At 34.4% G+C, this 25,440-nt stretch overlaps 4 protein-coding genes across 7 annotated transcripts; 2 read left to right on the top strand and 2 right to left on the bottom strand.

Moving 5' to 3' along the window:
• Window positions 1-661: 661 nt before the first annotated feature.
• LOC107412353 (BES1/BZR1 homolog protein 4) lies at window positions 662-5,147 on the bottom strand. Of its 4 annotated transcripts, XR_001580938.4 has the most exons (4): window positions 4,757-5,147; window positions 1,634-2,391; window positions 1,468-1,528; window positions 662-928 (listed from the first exon to the last, which is right to left on the bottom strand). XR_001580938.4 is itself a non-coding variant. In XM_016020117.4 (3 exons), the coding sequence occupies exons 1-3, from the start codon at window positions 4,970-4,972 to the stop codon at window positions 1,525-1,527; spliced, it is 978 nt and encodes a 325-aa protein (XP_015875603.1). In that variant the 5' UTR covers window positions 4,973-5,147; the 3' UTR covers window positions 662-1,524. The 4 variants fall into 4 exon arrangements, 3 of the variants coding, with proteins under 3 accessions (XP_015875603.1, XP_015875614.1, XP_024929005.1); XM_016020117.4 differs by having other exon boundaries at window positions 662-1,528; XM_016020128.4 differs by lacking the exon at window positions 4,757-5,147 and adding an exon at window positions 2,497-2,902 and having other exon boundaries at window positions 662-1,528.
• Window positions 5,148-12,433: 7,286 nt separating this feature from the next.
• LOC107412425 (heat stress transcription factor A-4c) lies at window positions 12,434-14,905 on the top strand. The gene is made up of 2 exons (XM_016020207.4): window positions 12,434-13,604; window positions 13,746-14,905. The coding sequence occupies exons 1-2, from the start codon at window positions 13,389-13,391 to the stop codon at window positions 14,769-14,771; spliced, it is 1,242 nt and encodes a 413-aa protein (XP_015875693.1). The 5' UTR covers window positions 12,434-13,388; the 3' UTR covers window positions 14,772-14,905.
• A 1,863-nt stretch (window positions 14,906-16,768) lies between these two features.
• On the bottom strand, window positions 16,769-19,534 carry LOC107412133 (transcription repressor OFP5). The gene has a single exon (XM_016019848.4). The coding sequence runs from the start codon at window positions 18,895-18,897 to the stop codon at window positions 17,647-17,649; it is 1,251 nt and encodes a 416-aa protein (XP_015875334.1). The 5' UTR covers window positions 18,898-19,534; the 3' UTR covers window positions 16,769-17,646.
• A 2,999-nt stretch (window positions 19,535-22,533) lies between these two features.
• On the top strand, window positions 22,534-25,224 carry LOC107412270 (uncharacterized). The gene is made up of 4 exons (XM_016020015.4): window positions 22,534-22,996; window positions 23,135-23,757; window positions 24,270-24,785; window positions 24,874-25,224. Exons 1-4 carry the CDS (start codon window positions 22,723-22,725, stop codon window positions 25,000-25,002), a joined length of 1,542 nt encoding a protein of 513 aa, XP_015875501.2. The 5' UTR covers window positions 22,534-22,722; the 3' UTR covers window positions 25,003-25,224.
• Window positions 25,225-25,440: the final 216 nt, after the last annotated feature.

Below are 25,440 nucleotides of genomic sequence, written 5' to 3'. Positions count from 1 at the left end.
TTTTCGTATAAGAAAATAAAAGCGAGAGTGTTTTTCAACTTCTTACCGCTAAATTCCAAGACAACTTTATTCCGTTACAATATGATAATCGCAAAAAGAGATCCAGCTTGACAACCTCTAAAAAGCAGGTGTATAAATCTCTCGAGGGCCTATTTATTTATATTTTTTTGGAGAACCGATTTGTTTTAGAAAATGTTGTTGAATTCTTTTGTGTCCTTTTTACACTTTTGGTCCCATTTTTCTGTCAAATTTGACTGCTTGGAAAGACAAGTCCATGAAACGAAACGACTCCTTCCGTTTACCAGTAGTACTATTACAACGCATGCTCCCCGATAATGGGTTTGGAATTGATTCTCCTTCAAAAGAGGAAAGACATGTCTTTTGATTTCGGTCTCCCTTTTACCTTTTCTTAGTCAAAAAGACTATTATATGATCCCACCCTCCCGCCTTTTTAGCATTCATACTAATTCTGCTAATTGATGATCAGGCAAAACATAGTGGCTTGTAGATGCCACTTCTCTACTACATTTTGGCCTAACGAATCTCGTAAGTATCAAACATGCATGCTAGCGATGGAGAAAAACACTACTTCGCTAAAAAATAAAAATAAAAAAATAAAAACAAAATCATTAAATTAAGACAGACAAATTGATTGTAAATATCTCCAAAACAATAATCAGATTAATTGTTTATCTTTTGTTGTACAAGTGCAAATGATAGAATTCCCAACGAAATCTCTTCATTTTATATTAGCATCGCTTCTCATTCCGAAATTAACAACAGCAACTACCATCCAAATCCTATGACAGAGCCAAATCAACTCACTTCTTATTGGTGGCCAAAATCTTTTGTTCTACAATGATGGACCATATTTGCGTCCTTGATTTCTCTTAGATGACTTTCGATTCCTTTTCTCTCGTTCCAGCAGCTGGCAGAGTTATAGGCGTAACTTGTAAGAAACTTGTTTTGATGGTTAATGAAAGTTCAACAATTCTGATGCCGTAATTATGTCGAAACTGTTTTGTTCTCTGCTTCTCAACTTCATAACATGAGTTGATAGTAGTGCAGCCAAACAAATGGGGAAAAAAAAGAAAAAACACCTTACTCCATATGCATAACATAAAATTGTGCCAACGTGATCAGTACTCATTTCCAAAAACCCTTAAAATCACAAGCCACAACCAAAACAGTATATCAAATCCTTCCAAAATAAACTTCTCTTTGGAGAAAAACAAATGACAAATGTGAAACAAAATGGAATAATGAATTGAACTCAAGGGGCAAAGCACCACCATGAACTATTTATAATTGAATTTTTAGTTCTCTTTTGTTGAAAAAAAAGTAGAAAAAATAATAATAAAAAAAAAAAAACAGCTGCTCCTACTCACTGTACTTCTAACTGACATGCCTTGCCCACGAAACATTCAAGGACATGAAGTTGAATTTCGCATGAAGAGAAGAAATAACCTGAATCAAGAGGCACCATGAACAATTCTCTCTCAATTCATTCTTTCAAACCCCTCTCTATCTGCACCACCCAAAACAAGTCATTATTATATTAGCAAACAAATCCATAAGAGTATAAAATGAAGCACCATTCGCATCCATTCAGCCTCATACCAATTCAATTTACCTGGTCCTAGGGTTCCCGAGTGTGAGTTCAAGATCATCAGATACACATTCCTCAATTGTCTCACCTTCCCATGGTTTTACCAACCCTGTTGCACTACTGCCAAAGGCAAACTCAGCTGCAATCCCATCTGACATGGGAACATCAGCAGTGTGATCAACACCTGCAGCGACTGCCGGAGAGCACGTTCCACTTTGCCCTGGAGTCCACATCCGAGACCCTCCAGCAGAAAAAGCCTCCTTCAAGCCAAATGGATTTCTTGAAACAAGGCTAAATGTGGGAGATGATGGCCCACTCTGGGGAATCTCAAGTCCAGCAAACCATCCTGAATCAGGCAGAACCTGACGACCAGGGCTTGGGGGAGTAGACGAGGGAAGCAAAGAATAGTGCTGTCCTGCCCAGTTAGCACCAGCCACTGGGTCATCCCAGTCACCTTTTGTTCGTGGAGTCCTGCAAGTTGGGGAGCTAAGTGGAGGGGTGACTGGAGCACTTATGGAACCCCCATGGACAAAGAGATGGTGGGGGAATTTGGATGAGGCTGATGATGATCCCGATGAGAGATTTTTAAGCCATGGGATAAGGGAATTGGCATCGGCACTGCCATTTGCATTTGCTGTGTAATGGGATGAAACAGGGCTCGGAAAGGAAGATGATGCTGGGCTTGGATTATATGATGCGCATGGACTTGGTTGGTATGATGAACATGGACTTGCAGATGTAGAACCACCCATTATGTCCATTCGGTCCACAGGTTTACATCCCTGCATAAATGACAAAATCCACCGTGAGACAATTATTAAAACACATCATTTAGTTAGAGTGTATGACCTAGGTTTCAGATAATTTAAAAGAAACTTAAAACTAACCACATCAAAATGCAGGTGCAAACATCTAACAATATCCTGTGACATGATCATCAATATGAACCATGTTGCACTGGTAACTGGACCTGATCCTCCTATACAGACATTTATTTCCTCATCGGAATATTAAGAAGTCTAAAGAGAACAATGATCAATATTTGGTAAATCAGCAAAAAGCTGACCAGATAGCTTGATCTCAGAGCCTTCACACTTGAATGGTCTTTCCACCATCCCTTAGTGATGGTCTACAATATTGAAACTGATAAAACAGAGACCTTAAGCAGTTGCGACTTCACCTTCAAGCAAACAGGCTTGATTTCTCTGTTAAAGTAAGGGCTAACTTCCCTTTGAAACAGATAAAATCTTTTATTTGAAAGTTGGATTCACTAAGAAACAAACCTTTTAGCTACATTTCCTCCACCAAACGAAAAAAAAAAAAAAAAAAAAAAAAGCTACATTTTGTTGCCCTTTTTATGCGACAATTTTATTTTCTTCAAATAGTTAAATTTTATTCTATTTTCTCTTCTCGCAGATTTCAAACCCCAAACGCAGCCTAAAAATGTTTCTCCTCACAAAACCTTCCATGTACTCTTCACAAGGTGTGTTGAGCTAACCAACAAATTTTTAGAAAGGAGGCAATTGGCAAGTAATTAAGATTTAATAGAAATAAATAATTGTAAGGAATTTTGGAAATTGTATATGTATGTAAATATTTTTGCAAAACAGCATAATTAGTTAAACCAAAATTTAGTGGTGCAGTTGGTCAAAGAGGGATGAGAAGGATGATCTTTACAGAGGGGCAAAGGTGGCAGATACGCAATTGAAAGCAGATCACAACTTTATGAAAGAAAAAAAAAATAATCAAATGTCAAAACAACGGCCTTGTTTGTCATACTTATCCCCGAAACACGCTATCTCCCAACATGTTCCTTCATCGAAATCTCCCGACACGCTTCACTGTCTTTGACGAAATTATTAATTAAAATTAATCTCTTTTAAGGAAAAGAGAAAGAGAAAGCAAAAATAAATAAATAAATAAGTAAATAAGGGAATCCAAGGATTCTAACAAATAAATATCTCCCTTTCTCCATAATTTTTTTTGTTTTTTTCCTTTTGGTAATGTCCTTTCTCCATAATTTAATTACTAACAAGCAAAACTTTTCAATTTTCAATATACAATAAACACACACAAACATCGGCCCACGATGCCGTCATACGCCATGCCCAGGCTCTCAAGTCCCAATCAAATTTACGAAAAAGCCATTGCTATTGTATTTACCCCGAGAATCTCGGAAACATGGAAATACCCAGCTTTAAAAAAATAAAAAAAAAAATAACCACTTTGCAGGGATAGCAAAGTTACCAATTCGACCTTGTGAACTTGGAGAGGGCACAGATGGTCGAAATGGCAGTTTCGGAAAGGTCAACACCGTAAATCTGTAACAAAAGCAGCGAAGGAGGCCCCAAAAAAAAAATAAAAAAGGGCTTTTCACGAGAAATTGCAAGACCGCTGCCAAATTGGAATCTTCAGATAAAGGGAAAAAGGAAACATAAAAAACAGTCCGGCTCAGAGCCGGAAAAAGTAAAAGAAAAAAACATTCAGTTGCATTAAAAACAAAGTGGAAGTTCAATCTAGGTAATGGATTTATTGGATTGTTTGTCTAAATAACCAAACTATCCCTTGCGAACCGTTAAATTTCTGAATGTGGTAGGAGTATAGGAGGTCATTTTGAATTGTTGTTTTGGGGTGGTGAGGGCATTTTGGGCGTGCCAAATTTTTCTGTGTGGTTTCTGTGAGTCTGAGGGTGTTTGTTTATCGTGTTCGTATAAGATCGAAGCAGAGCGAATCTAAAAGATCTTCGTGTTTCGTGCACGCTCGAGGTAAAAAAAAACAAAAAAAAGCAGAGCCTGACACGGTCTATCGTACGCCGGTATGTCAAAGACTCAAAGAGCAAGCAGATCGATCGCCATCATCCGATCACCCCGAAGATTCGAGTGGTTAACGCTACCATACGCATAACTACACGGCGCAAGTTAGTCATCATATCTAAGAACTTCGCCGGAGATCGTACTTCACAGTGACAATCAAATCAAGTTTTTCGTGACAAAAAATAAAAAAAAATAAAAAATCTGTGATCAGTAGTACTATGACAAGACTGGCGCATTTAACCGCTAACAGTAGCAATTAGTAGAGTAAGCTTGCACGCACATGAAATGTTAGAGAGAGAACGAACCAGATAAAGCGGTTTAAAAAAACTTTTACCTTTCTGTACGTTGTACCATCTTCTTCGACGGTCCAACCAGCTTCGTTGCAGAGAGCTTTGAGGACCTCGTTGTTGTCGCAGTGCTTCGGAAGCTTGTAATTTCCGTACATCCTAAGCCCCGCGTAGATCTTCGCCGCTATGGCTCTCCGTCTTCTCTCCCTCTTCTTGTTATTTTCCCTCTCCTTCCACGTCGGCATTCTCGTCCCCGACGTCATTTTCCACCCCCCAAATTTTCTTAGTAAACAAGCAGGTCGTACTAGAACCGGATGAAAATACGATGATGAAATATGGCTACGACAGGAAAGAACCGGCCGGCGAACCGGAAATTGGCCCTTTTTTTACACAGAGAGAGAGAGAGAGAGAGATATATAAAAGTGGTTAAAATAAAGAAGAAGGGGGTATTGGGGAAGGCTAGCTAAATACAAGAGTGAGGTTATAATCGCCCACCGATGATAAAAAAATTACGAGACAGCCACTTTTTTTTTTTTTTGGCCCTTTCTTGTCTTTATTTTTCCCGGAATCACGGGGCTTAACACGTGTTTAGGCTTTTCATAAAGAGAAGGTGGTCACCGGTTGTGTGGTCTTTGCGTTAGTTACCAGAAACACGATGTCGTTTCAAAAATTGAGAGTAAAAAGCAGCAAGACATTTTGTAATAATCAAAGTCATATCCATGGGGTAAAATTGGAAATTAAATAGAAATACAAAAGGGATAAGGGTCATGATTTAGCTTGCCAATATAGCATAATGAAAAAGAAAAGGAACGGAAAATTTCTCCATGGACCATTCAAAAAAAAAAAAAAAAAAAAATTCAAACAGTCAATTTCACCCGTCCAACAAGTTAACCAGATGTCATAACACAATTCATTTGTTATCTTTTTAATTTTTGTATCAAATGGAACTTTCAATTAAAATGAGTTTAATTATCTCTCTCAATAATGATACGAAGCAATGTTAGCCCCCAAAAAAAAAAAAAAAAGAGATTGTGCGAACAAATAAACAAATTAGATTATTACCTAATTTAGGGTAAAGAATAGGTGGCAATACTAGAAATATAGAAGTCTAGGTTTGAAGAAGGATTAGGGGGGATTAGAGAGAGGGACCCCACCAATTCCCTGAAGGTGATGGAATGGATGGGAAAGAAAGGGGGAGCATGCGGCGGCGCGCGGTGGCTGTGGGGTGGTGGGGGATGGGGAGTGTCAGAATTGTCAGTGAGTTTTTGTTGGATGTGGGATTAGGGGTTTATTTTGTTGTGTGTTGTAGTACAGGCAGGGACAGACTGCGTTTCACGTGAGCATCACACCCCGGAGACTGGCCCCTACGAATGCCATGTTGCGTGAGGAGTGAGGAGTGAGATTGAGAGGATGGATAAGTCCAAGTGAGGATGGCCCAACTGCCATGCGCCACCTTCCAAAGTAGGTGCATATTCTAACTAGTATTTTTGGCCCTTTTTTTTTTTAGGTTATATAGGTGAATATGTGGACCCCTCTTGTTCCCAGCCCCCTTCCATTTTCAGGTGTTCTGCTCGGTTCCATTTTTCTTATACCTCTTCTAGTCTAGCCTTCCTTTGCTATCGCCACACCCTCAGCTTCATTGTTTTTTTTTTTTTTTTTTTTTTTGTTTTGACTCCTTAACACTTACAGGACGAGAGACTGCTATATATGGCTCTATTTATGTGCCACCTTGCTGCCAGTCATTTTAATGAGAATTCAGACAATTTTTGTTCACTCCTTATCTTTATATTTTGATTTCTTCGTTTGGATTGAGGAACTGGGTCAGATTGAGCTAGATTATTAGAAATCCTGTCAAAATATTTTAACTATTTACTTTTCATTTAGTTTAATAGTTCAATCTAATCCATATTGTACAACACTAATAGAATGTTTACCAATTTTTTGTTTTCCAAAAATAAATTTAAATATATTAAGGACGTTGAATTTTTGTATTATCATTTTTTTTTTGGTCAAATAACATGTTAGGTTATTTCACTGATTTCACTTTTCAGTGTTTTTTTTTTTTTTTTCAATTTGCAATATGTATCAAGCTTATATCTCATTATTCATTTCAAAATTATTAAAAAATCTAAAATTTCATAAGCTTAATGTTTCCGAACGTGGAGAACTGAGTAGTTCCTTATTACTTGGTTAAAGGAACACTTTAGTATTTATTATGGGTAAATTTGCTGAGCTCCATATCTTATATGTTAAGTGGAAAATGCGCAAGTATAAATAACCAATTATGTCCAGTTTTGTAAGGAAATATAATTCATTAAGGAGAATTGAATATGTAACCCACTAAATCTATGTCTAATTTAATTGTTTATTTTTTCTGCTAAAACGGTCAACAACTTTTAAGACCATTAATACATATCCTATTTTATTCATATATATTTTTATAAAAAGAAAAATAAAAGAAACAGGAATTTTCAACATCTAAAAGACGATACCTATTGAAATTTCTCATTCCAAATATTTTCTTTTTAGAGATTATAGAAAGATAAAATATATATGGAACTTCTATAGAACACAGGCCTAGAAACCCAAATTTAGTAATCATTGCCAAAAAGGCCCATAAAATTTGCAATGTACGCAGTCCGTTAGTAGAAGCTACTGTATGATATGGTGTGCTATTCTATCGTCTAAGATTCAACCATCTATCTGCACGTGCGCCGCGGACTCCAACGGGTAACAGCTCACTAATGAACTCGATTGGAATCCACCCATCATGTCCGCACTGCGTCGGCCCCCCCAACTAAGCTTGTACGAACTCATGGGTCCATGGGACCTGGCCCATTGGGGGCCCAATGGTACTTTTTTTTTTGTTTTTTTTTGTTTTTTGATAATTACTTTTATCATCCACCGTGCGTGGCACCGATTGCGGTGGCATGAAACCTTTCCTTTTATAATGTGGTGGGAGGGGACCACGTTCGTATCTTAATCATGTCCGTTAATCTGTGGGACCACGTGGTGGCCGATTTGCCAGCCACCCACGAGGCATTGCATCCCCCTAATCGCAGATTTGACCCTGTACTGCCCCCAAGGCTATATATAGCCTCTATAGCCATAGCCATGGGGTGATGTCTTTTTCTTTATCAAATTTTTAGTGTCAAAATTTCGGCGAAGCTCTTTTTTCATATAAGTTCAATTGTTTTTTTAATATTATTTATATATATATATATATATTATAATAGAAAAGATTTGACTCATGCATGCTAAAAAAGTTGCTTCAAATTTAGACTTTTTGATGATATAATATTAAAAGATGATGTTGCATTTATCTAAAATTGGCAATATATATTAATATCAAATAGTTAAATATAATATATGTTGAAATTTATAGGCAAAGAATAAAATGTCAATCTACAGATAATGATTTGTTTCCACGTATGTACTATAAAATAAAAATGACTTAGATAGAGATAAAAGGATGAAGAGTATAACATATCTATGCCGTATTTTCATTCTAAAGGTATAACGTGTTTTAAATGAAAATTCCAATTAGGTCTATACTGATCAAGTTCATTTTTAAAATCGATAAAGTCGTGTAATTTTTCATTAAAAGTTTATATTATGTTTTGATGAGATTGTGTCGAGGCAAGGGAAGTATAAATAAACAATAGAGTAGATCTGGCAATTTGGATCATGACACGGCGACACGATTTAAAAACGACACGGAATAAATGGGTTTGGGTTTATTATAAATGGGTTCGGATCATAATCGGGTCAACCCGTTTAACACGATTATTAATCGTGTCATTTTCGGATTGACCTGTTTAACTCGAAATTGACCTGTTATGACTCATTTATTAAAAGTGTCAGTTTCAACCAGACACGATTATATACCTATTACAACCCATTTAAATTTAATTTAAAATTAATATTTTATCACTAATATAATATTTAATAACTAAAAAATATTATAACTTAAAAATTTTATAAAAATAATTTTCTATTACTAATTTTTTAAAAACAAAAAATACATCTTTAATAAAACAAAAACATAAAAATAAAAAAATAAAAAAAAAATTTCAGATTAATAGGTTAATTTTCGGGTTAACGGGTTAATAGGTTAGTTTTCGGGTTAATAGGTCAATTTCAGGTTAACGGGTTAATAGGTCAACACGACCCGTTAAAATAATCGTGTTAAACGAGTCGTGTCGTGTTGACCTGTTTATAAACAGGTCGGGTTAGTGTTTTAGATACCTGACACGATTAATAAATGGGTCGTGTTCGAGTTAGGTATTTTTTGACATGATTATTAAACGGGTTGACACGAACACGACCCACCAATCCGAATTACCAGTTATACGATAGAGCAAAAAGGAATTATTGAGCACCTTAAAAAAGTGTATATACATGCATTGCCTTGCCTAATTAATTACATTCAAATGCTTTGTTCAAAATTATAATACATGGAATTCCCTTCGAGGTACAATGATAAGGGGCAATATCACTCACTTGCATGAATATAAAAATTAAAAAATTTAAAAAAAAAAAAAAAAGAGGTAGTGAAACAGAGACGAGATACTTATGTTTCATCATAAATGTTTGGTAAGCGACGGAAAAAGTTGAGGGGAAAATAGCTCTTTTACTTGATTAGTTTCATAACTTTGTTTTGGGATAAATCATGAGAGTTGCTCTTCTGTGTCCATGCCCTGGTTGGATTGATAAGATTTGGTGGACCTAAGTAAAGAATGTTCATTGGTTTTATTATCTTCCTACTTTATGGTATTTTACATTTATAAAATACTGCAATGAGAGTATTGAAAATAATAATATTCCATCTTGCTGTATTTTCTTTTGAAAGTTTTACTTTATGCATATGCACAAAATACAGTTTCTAACAGTGGGCCTTGCATTGGGCAAGTGAACCAAGTGCCCAGTTGTTTACGTAGCTTCCATGGGCTGGACTACATCCTAAAGCAACTTTTTGAATGGGAAGGCACTATTATTGGTTTATGGTACCCAATTTTTATCATAAGTCATTAATTTTCAATTTTTTGGATTGTTATTATTATTTACTATATGTATCCTTTTGTAATTTATTCAGGTTAGATTTTATAAGTGATATAATATTTTCTAAACTTGATGTAGGTATCTCAATAGTGGCATAACTTTGAAAAGAAATAAAATCAACAATTATATATAACATGAAGAGTATCTAAATGTGATATAATGTTTTCTTACACTTATATATATATATATATAGATATATATTTATAGATATATATTGTTCTTAGGAAGAAATTAATCTAATCAACCTTTCATACATTTTTATTTTTCTTTTATACCTTTTGTAAACTTAACAAACAAAATTATTACTTAAAAAAATTTAAACAAGCAAAAAGTACTGTTTGGGCATAAACAATTAGTACAATATTTTCGGCCATCTGACAAGCTTTTCATGTGAGTTTCGTCTGAAAACAAGGAAAAAGGGGACCTAGGAGTCAATGGGATATCAATGTATACTAATGTGGAATCAGCCTATTGCTCTTTGAAACTTAAGTCTGTATAGTTAATTTTGAAAAATATGGGGAAAAAAAAAAAAGGTTTAGAACATACCTGAAAAATGGATATAACAAGGTTATTTATAGAGACTTTTATAGGTTTATTAATAATAGACCCTTCTATTTTTAGGTTTATGAGTGAGCAATTTGTCCCATCTTTAATATCAATACTTAAAACCCATACATACCTTCACCATTTTTTTTTTTACTCTTTTTTTTTTTTTTTTCCTTCTCAGTAAACAACGTTAAATTTTATCGAATTTACTCATAAATTTGACCCAATGCTATATTAATGAGAATACACTTTTAAGTTTAAAATTTAATTTTTAACCTGGATAAAAAATTTCCCTCCACCACTGTAATAAAAAAAATGCTAAATTAGATTTGCCAAAAAAACAAAAAAAAAAAAAAAGGTTGCAAAATAACTTTATCAAAAAAATAATTATAAAAAAAAAAAAAACAATGCTAAATTAGCCCATATGGAGACAGTAGTAAAGCCACATCCACATTTTCTCTAGTAATGACACAAATCCAAATTTGCGCACTTCTTAGCAACATAAATAAGGGTAAACAATTGGTATTTAGTAGACATGGCCCATAATGTAGTTTATTCAAAGGACAAATATTTTTTAAAAATCTTTACTGAATATGTAAAAGTTTATAATTGGCTATGGTTAATATGTTTTAATTATTATTTTTCATAAATTATTAATTAATATTAATTTTAGTTATTATTAACCAAATCATTAGACGATATAATTTAATTCAAACCGTTCAATTAAAATTTAATTTGAATGGTTTGTTTTGTTGGGTTCGCAGCAACACAACGAACCAAAAAAACACTATATGTTGGTTGCAGATGCTCCTAACCAAAAGGAAAAGCTTATGCACAGATGCAATCATTATTTAGTGATTTTAATTTAATATATTATTCTCAATAGAATACTTAATTATTATTTTATAAAGTCCACATTTTTTTTAAAAAAATTTTTAGCACGGTATATTAGTATAAAAGTCGGTGGACTTAGTCGTATACAATTATAAACGGTTATATAAAATGGTTGTAAGAGCGACGTGATATAAGAATTGAATATAAGTATTTCTCCCAACAAATCACAAACTTATAAAAACATTTAAAAATGTTAGAACAAAAAATAAAAAATAAAAAATATCCATGCTTTTACAAAAGCAGAATCCATAATTAAAATAATTAAATGTCGGAGATGAAAAAAAAAAAAAAAACAAAAGAAGCAAAATCCCAATCTGATCTACATAATATTCAATTATTAACATGTAACAATAAAAAATAAAAAAATGTACGGACTTGACCATGAATCCACGCGTAGGGTTAAGATTGGAAGATGCTTGCCATTAAATTTTTGAAAAAATAAAATAAACGAGAAAGACGTCCCTTTGGGTTACGGGGGGCAAATGCTTTGAATGTTAGAAGGCAATACACGTCAGACCCAATCAAAGGGAGACAGGGAAGGATAGAGAGAAAGAGAAGGGTGGCTTAAGTCTTTAGACCTGACACTTGTCCAGCAGGTCTTCCGGTTTTTGTCCTTCAGAAGCAAACGAATTAATATAAATAAATAATTATAATGAGATAAATACACTCTCAAATCTCAATCCAATTTCAATGGACGACATTGTCACAAATTGCATTTAATTTAAAATATAAATTTTTTTAAAAATATTTAAAAATTTATAAATATTTAATTTAAATTTTAAAAATTATATAGTTTAATAATATTAATTTAAAATTTAAATTCAGATATATTTAATTAGAATTTTATAAAATTATATATATTTAAAAAATTATCAATTTTAATTTTTTTTTAAAAATAATAAATTTTAAAAATAAAATTATAAAAAAATATTAATAAAAAATTTAACTTCAAAATTAAAAATTTAATTGAATTTTTATAAATTTTTTATAAATCTTATAAAATTTGATAATAATTCATCAAGTATTTCAAAAATTATAATTTATTTTAAATTAAATATATCCGAATCTTTGATTTTTTAAAAATTTTTTTTTTCAACTTTTATTTTTCTCATTTTTATTAAAATTAATCATAGCAATAATAAAAATTGGTGGCTTGAAATAACAATAATAACAATAATAAAGTCTCGCTTCCTTTCCCAAAAAGAAAAGAAAATAAAAATAAAAAAATCTCTACGCGGTTCGAGAAGGAGGATCGCGAAAAGTCTTGAGAATCACTGCTGGAAACGAATCGTTTGGACGCTTCATTCCCCTATCTCTCTCTCTCTCTCTCTCGCCTCTCTTGTCAGTCTTCTCTTTCTATTTTTATTTACTGTTTATGAGAAGAAGTTTAATTTCCTTTGTTTTTTTTAAAAAAATTAATTAATAATTTTGAATTTAGTTTGGCTTCGAGTTTTCTCTTCCTTTCATTATTTGGAATTTTTGAAAGTAATTATCTTTCTTTCTTTTTTTTTTTTTTCCTAATCAAAAGTGGAACTTAATGGTGATGGTGGTGTTCAACGAGTAACGACTTGTCAGAATGGTCTGAGTTTTTTTCCAACTAATAACAGAAATATAAAAACTTCCTGTTTTGGCAAAGAAATTTTGCGGGTCTGACAAGTGTTCGGTTTTGGGTATCCGATTATTTGGGTTGGTGTGCGTTTATATTGCCTTCGCCTTGGCTACAGGGATTTTCTTCTCTTTTCTTTTTTTTTGTTTTTTTTTGGTATTTTTTTTACTGGATTTTGTTTTTCCATTTTCTTCGGAAATTTTTTATCTTCTTCGGATATCTAGCCCTGATTACTGAATAACCAGGAAATTTCCATTTTCAATAACGGTCTTTTTTTTCTTTTTCTTTTTTCGTTTTTTCTACATCTTCTTCTTTGGTTGAATTTCAAAACCCCTTCAGGTTGTTGGAATTCAAAGGGTTTTAATTGAATTCTTTTTGAATTTGAAGCTGTCGGGGAAATGGAAATTTAGGTTGTAGAGATCGAATTTTGCAGCGTTGATTTGAAATTATGATATTTATTGGGATTTAGAGGATGCCAATGGGGATTCCGAGAAGTGGTTGATGTTTCAATTGTGGGTTTTTTCTTAATTTGGGGGTGTTTAGGTTTGTGATTTAGGGATTTTGGAATTAGGATGGATGAAGCTCAGGGCAGCTCCAATTCGCTGCCTCCTTTCCTTACAAAGACGTATGAGATGGTAGATGATCCTTCAACTGATTCCGTTGTGTCATGGAGTTCCGGTAATAAAAGCTTTATTGTGTGGAATCCACCTGAGTTTGCCAGGGATTTGTTGCCCAGATTCTTTAAGCACAATAACTTCTCGAGCTTCATCAGGCAGCTCAATACATATGTAAGTCAATTGATTTTCAACCTTAATGCAGTTTCGTCTATGGATTTCAATCCCATCCTCCATTGAAAAATGTCATGCTTTATTCGTTTATTTACCTTTTTATTTTTTTATTTTTTTGGGTTTATGATTGAATCACAATAGGGCTTCAGAAAAATTGATCCTGAACAATGGGAATTTGCAAACGATGACTTCATTCGAGGTCAGCCGCACCTTATGAAGAATATTCACAGGCGAAAGCCAGTTCACAGCCATTCTTTGCCGAATTCTCAAGGACAGGGAATTTCTCCATTAACAGAATCAGAAAGAGAGAGTTTGAAGGATGATATTGACAGGCTTAAACATGATAAAGAGAATCTTGTTTTGGAGTTACAGAGGAATGAACAAGAGTGGAAGTCATTGGAGTCACAAATGGAGGTCTTGAAGGAGAGCTTGCAAAATATGAATAGGAGACAGCAAAGCATTGTGTCTTTCATGACTCGAATCTTACAGAAACGGGGACTTCCCTTAAGTCTTGTACCGCAATTGGAAACCAATGATAGAAAGAGAAGGTTGCCAAGAATCGGTTACTTCTGTGATGAAGCCAGCATTGAAGATAACCAGATGGCGGGTTCACAATCTATACCTCAAGAAAACATGGATGCCCTTTCCGTGATGACTTCAAATATAGACCAGTTAGACCAGTTGGAGGCATCCTTGACACTTTGGGAGAATATGGTTCAAGATGTAACTGATACTTGCAATCAAATTAGTTCAAACGTGGAGTTGGATGCATCTACTGATTGTGCTGAAAGCCCAGGTATCTCCTGTGCGCAACTGAATGTTGACATTCGACCTAAATCCCCTGGAATTGATATGAACTCCGAGCCTGCTGTAGCCATAGTTCCTGAGGTAGCCGCCTCAAAAGAGCAAATTTCAAAAGAGCATGTAGTTGGGACCGCTACTGCTGCGCCTGCTCAAACAGGGGTTAATGATGTGTTTTGGGAACAATTCTTGACAGAGAATCCTGGTGCGTCTGATGCACAGGAAGTTCAGTCAGAAAGAAAGGATACTGGTGGCAGAAGGAATGAAAGCAAACCTGTTGATCATGGTAAATTTTGGTGGGGCATGAGGAATGTAAATAACCTTACAGAACAGATAGGGCATCTTACTCCAGCAGAAAAAACGTGATCTTTGATTGTTCAGCTTTTTTATGCCCCAATACCTCACTTTGTAATAAGTTTAGGTATGAATGGCTTGTTGTCGCTATAAAATAGATATTTTGTGTTTTGAGTTCGTTATTATATATATATTTTTTTCCCTCTGATTCCTCTCCCTTTCCAGTTGCATGTTTATTCTATTTTCTTTTATCTTGTTTGCCATCTAAGTGCTAACTTTGATATTAACTTAACCTGGTAGATGGACATCCTTATATGAGGGCCAGTATGTCCATTCATATGCACAGACATTAATAATGTAACCACGTTCAAATTTAAATGATGCTGATAGGTTATGGGGTTGTCCTTGCAGCTTTATCTTCTTTCGCCCTGCAATTATTCTTTTAGTGTGTGCATCCACTTTGTCCTCTACCATATTCCTTTGGTTTGCATTGCTTAGTTGATAGAATGTCATCTACTATGTTAATAAACTATTATGAGATTAATGGATTCCCAGTCTTAACGCAGTGATAATGCTCTCGTGATATACATACTTGCGTAAATTGGGTTAATGGAAGGGAACATATTATTAGAGATGTATTAGATTGGGCTTCTGGTTGCAGGGAACAATGGGTTAATGGAAGGGCTTGCAGCTTAAACAGTCTGTTTGAAGTAATGGATTTAGGTATAATATCTATGATCTAATGGAAATATACTCCTTGCATAGTCATGGTCACTTGATTCAAATGATCGTAGCAATTTGTCATCTGATTGCTTTCTATAGCATTGCGCTTAGAGGCTATTAGTGGTTGGCTTATATATTTATGTTGTAGTTTAATCACTCAAAATCCGAATCTATTGAGATTTTTTCTAACTCAGGGCTTCTCTATGTGAAGCTTAATGGTTTATTGAATGATTTTGCTGCTGGAGTGAAAAGGTAAAAACTTTATTGGTCTTGCTACAATTGATTATTATCAAATTATTTGTTTAATGGAGGTATCTCCATGTGTGGTTGTGGGGTAATTTTCATCAAGTTCTTTCAATATGGTTCTATCTGGAATCATTTTTGTTTTATTTTTTGTTTTGTTTGGTTGTTTGTTTCCTTTTTCTTTAAAAAAAAAAAAAAAAAAAAAAAAACTTATTTTGCCGTTTATGTAAATGTGAGATGGCCTTTGGAGCCCTGATTAAGATTCCTCATCCTTTTCTCACTCATCAAAGCAGTGAGTGAATAGTGTACTTTGGCTGATTTTCTCCAGATTATTGAAAGAAGAAATGGCTAGTAAGTGGTACTAAATATCACGAGGCTTGGCTTTTTAATTTGAGAGTTTAGCTGAAATGTTGATGTATTGAAATTTCCCTTGGAGATCTGTGTAGCTTTGTTTTCTTTGCAGCTTCTAAAATTTTCCAAGCGTTATGCTGAAAGATAGTAACCCTTTTAAGATTGTCAAAAAATGCCTTTTAGATGCTTTAGTACATGTAATTAGTTGATTGATCCAAATTGATAAGCCTAATTCTTTTTCAGCTTAATAAACATACATTCATTCTCTCAATCATTGCGACACTATCAACTATTTATTTTGCTTGGTTGCACATTTGCTACCAGTTGCTACATTTTACGAGGCTTTCAAGGTATCTACGATGCTAGCTCACTGTTAATATGCATGTCTGTTTTATTTAAAAATTATGAACCATATGTATGAGGAAGTTATTTAGTTCTCTTAGGCTACCCTCATAGGATAACTTGGATACACTTGAGCAGTGTGAAAGTACTTTACAGTGCAGCAATAATTGGAGGCCATATGGTTTCTCTAAGGCCCTTCGGGGAAGCGATTACTCTGAAATCTGAAATTTATTTTTTGAAAAATATTCTTTTGTGTACATATTTGTTTAACTGCTCATAGACGGCAGCATACAGCGCTGAGAGACCTCTATTGTAATATTATGTGTTCTTTCTCTCTTTGTTGTGTTGTTTTATTTTTGTTTACCATCTAAATTTGTTGAAATTAAAGGGAATAAAAAATAGTTTTTTGAAACAGTGGAAGGTAGTACAAGTACTTGGCTCTGTGATGTTGGAGCACGACGTGACATATTTCATTCCTGCCTACGTAGTTGATTCATTAATGCTTATGTTCCTTGAAGTCCTCTGAGATTTGCTCGGAAAATGAGATTCCAATTCCATGCATGCTGTTGCCCATTCTGACGTATTCGACATTGGGTGTGCCAAATTCTAGCTTTATTGACTTCCCCATTATTGAGTCTCGATCTTTAAGATTTCATTAATGTCCAAACACTAGGCTTGCCATGATCCTAGTCTATGCCATTAGCACACGTCACTCTGCTTCTTCCCTAGTACTTATTCTTTAACCAAATGGCCTTATGGTTCTTAATGAGTAATGGGCGTGCTTTGAAGTTTGAAGATTGACGCTTACTTTGATTTCTTGTTTCACATATTGGTATTACTCGGTAAGGTTGTTTTGGGAATATACCCAAAAATACATGCACTTCCATTTAATGAAAGTTTGCAAAGAGGATATTCTTTCTTGGAAATGTGATGACACTGAAATGTTTACTGGAATGCCACATGCTCACGGGTTTCTCTGTCTGCAAGGTTGTAAGGTTAAGTGTCTGCTTCTCTTTGAAGAAAAATAAGCTAACAACAACAGTGGAAGTCCCAAAATTGCTCATCTTTATCCTATGTACTGAGAATAGAGGAACCCAGATCTTATAATAGAATGTAAATTTCGATGAAATTTAATTCAAAAGTTTAGACAATAATTTTTGAAGCTAAAAAGTCTAATGCAATTAGAAGCGCAAAGTATCATAACAGTAGAGTGTAACTAATTTACAATGTGGTTAACATTTTTCGTATCACCAGCTAACACAGAAACTTAGTCATAAAACAGCATTGTTCATTCTGTAAATTCAGTACCATAACTGGATTGATTCAGCTCGAACCATACCTGTCGGAACACCTTGATGATAAGATCATGGTATTCATCAGAATTCAATGTCAGATAACAAGCCAAGAGTTCTTCGAGCTCTTCCGGTTGGTTAATCCCTTTCTCCATGATCATCTCAATCATTGAGTCTCTGAAATCTTGCTGTGGATCGTAGGAACACTTTACCACTGCACAGCTATCTAACCCATTTTTTAACTGCACTGTTCTCTCTTTAGTCTCCTTCTTCATCTTCAATTTGGCCTTCTTCATGTCCTCGAGAGCTTTTATCTTGCATATTTCAACCCTTGAAGTTGTTCTTGGAGAATAAACTCTGACTTTGTTATTCACTTTTGTTTTTCTCCTCTGAAATTCCCTGCTTATGTGTAGGGACTTTCTGTGTTCCTCACTCCTTGACTTTATCTCTTCCATTTTCTGTTGTTTCAGAATTTTCCAATTTGAGCTCATTTGTTCTTCAGAAATTGGTTGATTCAGAATTGGATTTCTTGAATCCGTTGGAGAGACATAATGATGTTTCTTTTTGGTGTCTGAATCAATTGGTAAGAACTTTTCCTTCTCTTGTCTACAAATTCCTGTGAAATCTTCCATTTCCAATATATCCTGCTCCACACATTTTGTTGATCCCTTCTCTGCTTTACCCTGTTCTCTTCTAAATTCCGGTTTCTTCTCAGTAGCCCCTCGCTTTGCCTTCCTTAGTTTCCACTCTTTTTCATTTCTACTCCTTGGAGTTCTCAGACCTGTTTCTTTCTCTTTCTTACATCTGTGCATGCCGTTCAACTTTTGCTTCTCTTCTCTTTCACTCACTTTCACAGCATTCACTCTGCAGTTTCGACAACTCGAGGACGGAACTTGAAACTCATCACCATCATCTGAATCATACCAAACCGATTGCGAAACACCCCTATCTTTCTTCCCTTCAGCACCATCTTCTCGAAATGACAGTCTCCAATATGCATCATCATCCTCTAAACCATAGAAACCACCACCATTATCCTTACAAGCATACTTTGGTGAGCTCATTAAAGTCGGAGAATTCCACTTCCCTTTGTAATTTGCTTTTCTGGGTTTTTGCTCAGAAGTAGTAGCACTCTTTTGCTTGAACTTGGAAATCCATGACATGGGAAAGACATGGGAGATCAAAGAAGGCCGAGAAGAAGAAGGAGGTGAAGGAGGAGGGTGAAGTTTTCTTCTTCCCCACTTCATTTGGTTTTTGGGAAACTGTTAGTATTTGATATTATTAAGGTTTAAGGTTTTTTTTTTTCTCTTCTTTTTTTGGTGTTTTGTGAGTTGCAGAGAAGAATGTGATTAGGAGCTGAATTGGAATAATGATAATTGAGAGAGAGAGAGAGAAACAGAGAGAGAGAGAGAGAGAGGTTGTAGAAGGTAGAGAGGTGGTGGGAAAGAAGGGGGACGGTTAGGGGTGTTAATAGGAACGTGGGTTTCTTACTGGGTTTGATCTATATATTTTTTTTTTTGTTTTTCAAAAGAAAGGCCCGCCCTAAATCCTGTGACCACTCTTCCACTTTTTCCTACTTTGTGGCTTCTATTTGATAAAGATTTATGCCCCCATCATGGGACATCTAAGCTACCCCCCAAAAATATTTTCATAAATAAAAGAAAAGAAAAGGGGGACCTCTTGAACCCTCTAGGCCAAGGAAGAAATCAATTTTAAGTTCATTTATTAGTATTAGTAATTTAGAGTAAGTGGGTACTAGCTGTGTTTTTAGTATGTTGAAAGTCCACTTCCTTTGTATCACTGTTTTAGACAGCAACTTGGCTATGAAGATGGAACATAGACTACTAGACTGGAAGTGGAAGAATTTTATATTTTCGATTTTTAATCTGTACTTGTTTGGGAATACAGAATTAAGAAATTATTGTGGGGAGTTCCTTTTTAGGTTTTCATTGTGATTCTCCTTGGTCATATTTCCTTTATTAAAAAACAATGAGAGACAGGTTCTCTTTTCTTTTGCTTTCGTTTGCTTTGTTTTTGGTTCTAGATTGTACAACTTTTTGCCTTTAGTCAAAAAGACTGATAATGCGGGTCCTTGGTCAGAGCAGTTGAAAGACACCTTAAATGGGCTGTGGATTGGGTTGATGATCGTTAACCTTTTTATAGCCCAAACTTATCTTGGCTTGGACTCTCAAAGTTGGTTTTTTACAAGCCCAATAAATTTTATGCGTATTTGTCTAAACATTTGAGTTGTTTGCAAGTTTCAAAAAGCCAAATGGGCAGTTAACCTTGTTAAATACAGGTACAATAAAAGACAACTTTTGGATTCTTTAGTTAGTTGAAACTTTTTATTAAAACCAACTTTGGAGAGATTGAAGGATTGCATTCCAAGAAAAGAATGCACAAATTTGTACATATCTTCTTACATTAGAAATGAGAGGGCATCCCTTCCATGGGAAGAAAAGCCAGCAATGAAATTTATTTGGTATCTCTCATCTCTGTGCTTGTTTTTCAATCAAAACCATTTATACCTTTTACAAAGTAATCCAGCTACAATTTTCAATTCAATTCCCAACCCTATTCCCCATTTGTGGGCCGGCAATGAAATTTCTCACTTCCTTAGAGTCAGTGCTTGAATAGATTCTTTCGAATCATCAAATAAAGTTAAGCAACTTGAATAGCCAAAAAAAAATTCCCTTTTCAATGAGCTTGCCGTTTGTTAGCGTTGGATCCAAATTTTTTCTTTACATAAGGTATCGATGTAAATGTAAATTATTATCTATGTGAATATAATTTAACATATTATAGCACAGGTGCATAATCAATTTAAAAGTTACTTTTTTAATAGTATTGTGCAGAAAAGTTATTATAATAGCTATTAATTAATTATATATTTCATTAACATTTTTTCATTTAAAAAAAAAATTTAAAAGAAAATTTTACAAATTTGACAGTATTTACAAATAAACATTCATCTTGACAATGTATATGCCATATCAACTTAACCTTCAATCTACATATAATTATTGTAATGATGAAGAGCATTTTTTAAAATAATATCTATTTTGCTTATATGGCATATTATTTTTCACAATTCATATTTTCATTGGAAATTTTTTAAAGATTCTTTTTATTATTATTAAAAGTAAATTCTTTCTAATTCAAATTGTTTAATGTTTAGTTAATTTGTTTATGCTAGCCAGCTAATACAACTTCTAATATAAAATTTCAATCCACCATAATTGGTATCATTTGCATTAAACATTTGTTAAAGCTTTGATGAAAAAAGAAATAAGAAAAAAAATATTGAGGGAATGGAAAGGCAGGGTAGGGGGAAGCTGGGGTAGAAAGTTACTGGCAGGCCAGGGCAGGGCACAAATGACCTGAGACACTCACTGCCTCCCCTAGTGTTCTTTGTTTTCACCTATATATTTTATTTTATTTTTGTTGTTGTTGTTGTTGTTGTTTATTTTTTTTATTCATTATTATTTTTTTCGTGGGGTGTTAATTTTATTAAACAAATATAGCGAAATTAAATAAGCATATATATATATATATATATATATATATATATATATATATATATATATATAAATATACACCCTAAAACCAATTATGAACATTAAGAAACAAATTAGAAAGATTTGTAAAGAACGAGGATTTTAAGAGAAGTTGGTTATGTAATGAGTAATGAGTAAGCTGCAGGTCAAGGTAGGTAACGAGTTGCCATCTCTGGGGTAGTCATTCAATACATCCCATCCATCTCCAAATTCGAATTACTATTATTGACAACCTTTAGATGTAGATCCATTACATTTATACTTAGTATAGCGTGTCAATCCAACACCAAAGTTCTAAACCAATGTGTTGGTCAAATGTTGTTACAACTGCTTCCACTTAGTTAAACAAATTTTGAGGTTGACGTCGGTGAGCCCAATGGTCATTTTGTGAAGACTACTACACAATTTACACACACAGTCAAAAAAAAAAAAAAAAAAAAGCACAAAATATATATAAATCTGAGTTTTTGTTATAACTAGTAATATATATTGTGGATGAGTACTGTACATATGGGATCCATGAAACTAATAAACATCGCCATTCACAAGTGTTCCCAAAAAAAAAAAAAGAAAAGAAAAAAAAAAAGGATTTGGTTGGTGATATTTTATGATTTTTAATTAAATAGTTTTTTGACTGATTTATTATTTATATGGTTATAAAAAATTTGAGTTTTGAATGTATCTGGGTGTAGTAGCATATGAATTATTATATTTAATATAATTCCAAACCAGTATGATAGTGTGAGAGAAGAAGTATTAAACTTCGAAACACGTTATTGGCTGTAATCATACGCGCTCTAATTTATTTTTATTTTTTATATTATGACTTAAATATATATGTGGATCCTGAAGCTTCCTTTAATCTTTTTAATTCAAGTAGTATAGATTAAATGGGGGGTGGAAGATGAAAGAAAGGTTAGCAAAAATCTCGAGTCCAGACCTTATAATTATAAGTTGAATAGATTAATGGATTAAACATCTTTTTTTTTTTTTGGCTCAAAGATTAATAGATTAAACATTTGTTGGGTGAATATTTTACTGGACGAAAATAGATGAATTGCTTTGTCATGATCTAAATGCCTGATACATCACTTTATTAGATAATACAATAAACTTTCTTGAAGTACTTTTATATATTTTTGGGGACAAAAGAAAAAAGGACAAACTCTATAAATTAGTGGATGAAAGTGTTAATTGTCTATTTGTATGGAAATCAGAATGGTGCTTGTATTTTTCATTTCTGGTGGGAAAGTGAAAGTGTAACGAAAAAGTAGAAAAATCCTCGTGAAAGCTACAAATTCAACTCAAAGTGCTCAGCTAATTATAAAGCGAATGAGTACACTCCATGCAAATTGGCAAAAAGGAAGAACAATCATAAGCTTCACAATGAAGCAATTCTAAATTCAGAGATCACAAAAAGCACCCCCTCTATATTCCCCCATTCCAACAAATTTCTCAACAACAATCTCTTCCAACCGCCATTCCTTATGAAGCCAATTTCTTCATCTTTCATCAATGGCTAAACGGTTGGATAACCTTTCCTATTATTCCCAGCTCGTTGTGTTCTCTTTGCTAATTGTGTTGTTTTTCTGTGATGGGGTCTCTTCTGAGAGTGTTAAAAACGACTACAAATCGGCCGTCGGCGACCCGGGAATGCGAAGAGATAGCCTCCGAGTAGCCATTGAGTCATGGAATCAATGCAATGAGGTTGGAGAAGAAGCTCCTCAGACTGGCAGTCCAAGGGCTGCTGATTGCTTTGACATTTACCAAACTTCTCCATCCAAGAAAGGTGTAGCTTAATTTAATTTCCATTTCTTGGGAACCTTTTGGTTTTTCATTTTCTCTCTGTTTGCATAATTCATATATATATTATTTATTTCTTTTTCTTTTTCATTCTATGTGTTAAAATTAATTACTGGTTTTGCAGGCAATAAATGTTGCAAGGGCAGTGTTCCTCAATACCTACTTGTCCACAGAGTCACACCCATTGACAACGCTTTGAAAATGGGTGCTCCATTCCCTGGAATGCAACAAGAAACTCTACACAATGTAGACCTTTATGCGGCAGAGAAGGAGCTTTATTTGGGCTCCAAGTGTCAAGTTGAAGACACTCCAAATCCATGGCAATTTTGGATGATCATGCTCAAGAATGGTAACATGGATACTTATGCAGCCAAGTGTCCTAAAAATGGTGTAAAAGTAGGACCTTTTGGTCCGGACAATAATTTCCCTTGTTTTGGAAAAGGGTGTATGAGCCAGCCATCTATTTACCATGACTATACCACATTGCAAGGACCAAATCAGACTAGTCTAAAGGGAAGGTTTTATGGGTCATGGGATTTACAAGCTGATGTCAGACAAGGAATGGTAGAAAATGCTTCTTACCATTCTGTTACTTGGGAGAAAGAAATTAAAGAAGGGAGTTGGGTTTTCCATCATATCTTGAGGACTTCAACAAAGTATCCATGGTTGATGCTTTATCTAAGATCCGATGCTACACAAGGACTTTCTGGTGGATATCACTACCCTACAAGAGGAATGTCCAAAATTGTAAGTAATCCCCTCTTTAATATATGCTAATCACCAAACATAAATAATTTTGAATACAATACTAGTTTAGAATAGGTCACCCTTTTTTTATTCCATGCTTCCTTACTCAACCAAGTTTAATTGAACATCCACTTGGAAATTTATTGTTTTAAATTTAACCCCATTTTTTGCATCCAAAGAAACATCAAGATTCTTTATATATATATATATATATATATCATACCAATTTTTTTTTTTTTCACCGGTGATGAAGCAGTAATGGGACCCACATAGCGGCCCCAGTGGTTACTGTTAATTAATTAGCAAAACTCTTATATATAACTATACTCCACTCTCCATGTGGAAGTAAATAGTGGTTAGTCATAGAAAAAGACATGCACTGATCAAAACATGTGATGGATTGAATTAAATTCCTCCGATTGCTCGGAAGAAGAACATTAATTATATATTATATGGTTTAGTTGAGAAGAATAATGAATAAAACCCATTAATGATATTTGATCAACTTGCAGATTCCGGAATCACCAAACTTCAAAGTGAGATTCACATTGAATGTAATCAAAGGTGGGGGTCCAAACAGCCAGTTCTACCTAATGGACATGGGGAGTTGCTGGAAGAACAATGGGTCCCCATGCGATGGAGATGTGACAACAGACGTAACCAGATACAGCGAGATGATCATTAACCCAAATACAACTGCATGGTGCCATCCCAACAACCTCAATGTCTGCCCTCCTTACCACACCTTCTCCAATGGCACCCGAGTCTACCGCAACGACACTGCGCGGTTCCCTTACGCCGCATATCACATGCATTGCTCGCCTGGTAATGCACAGCACTTGGAGCAGCCTTTCAATCCGTGTGATCCGTACAGCAACCCTCAAGCTCAGGAGATCTTGCAGATTCTTCCTCACCCTGTTTGGGGTGAGTATGGATATCCCACATCCCAAGGTGAGGGCTGGATTGGAGATCCCAGGACATGGGAACTCGATGTTGGGAGATTGTCTCACTCGCTTTACTTTTACCAGGTTTGGTCTCTGTATGATCTTTGTATTTTTAATCAGGCTCTTATCAGGTCCAACTTTATATCTTAAAACATGGTTAATGGTTGTGCAGGACCCTCGAACACCACCAGCTAGAAGGAAATGGATGTCTATAGATTTGGGAACTGAAATTTTCAAAGATCCTAATCAGGTTGCTGAGTGGACTGTTAGTGATTTTGACATTGTCATAACTAGACAATGAATGAAAGCCATGGACGCATACAAAGCTCCAAAAATGATGCAGAAAAATTGAAGTCTTGGGGATTTTTTTTAAAAAAAAAATTTTATATAATTTTTCTTGGTTTTACACAAAATTCTATGTTTTATATTTTTCTTTTTCCCTAAGAAAAAGCAATTATTTTATTCTTAGAATTTTATTCTTTTATTATTAGGTAATATAGGAAGGGGTGAGTTTTTGTAATGTTTTGGGTTTTTTTTTTTTTTTTTTGTTATTTTCGTTTTTGGGGGGTGGGTGGGGGAAGGAGCGGGAGACAAACATATAAAAGAAGCATGACTTGGGCGGAGATCATGTGCTTGTTTATTCTTACAATAGAAGTTGTCCATCATTTTAGTGACGAAATATTGGGAAGAAGAAAATGATTTCCAATTGTGACAGAATTCTTTCATGTATTGTTATATC

This window comes from Ziziphus jujuba, chromosome 1 (genome assembly GCF_031755915.1).
Source record: "Ziziphus jujuba cultivar Dongzao chromosome 1, ASM3175591v1".
Classification (NCBI taxonomy): Eukaryota; Viridiplantae; Streptophyta; class Magnoliopsida; order Rosales; family Rhamnaceae; genus Ziziphus; species Ziziphus jujuba.
This window is presented reverse-complemented; position numbering and strand designations above follow the sequence as displayed.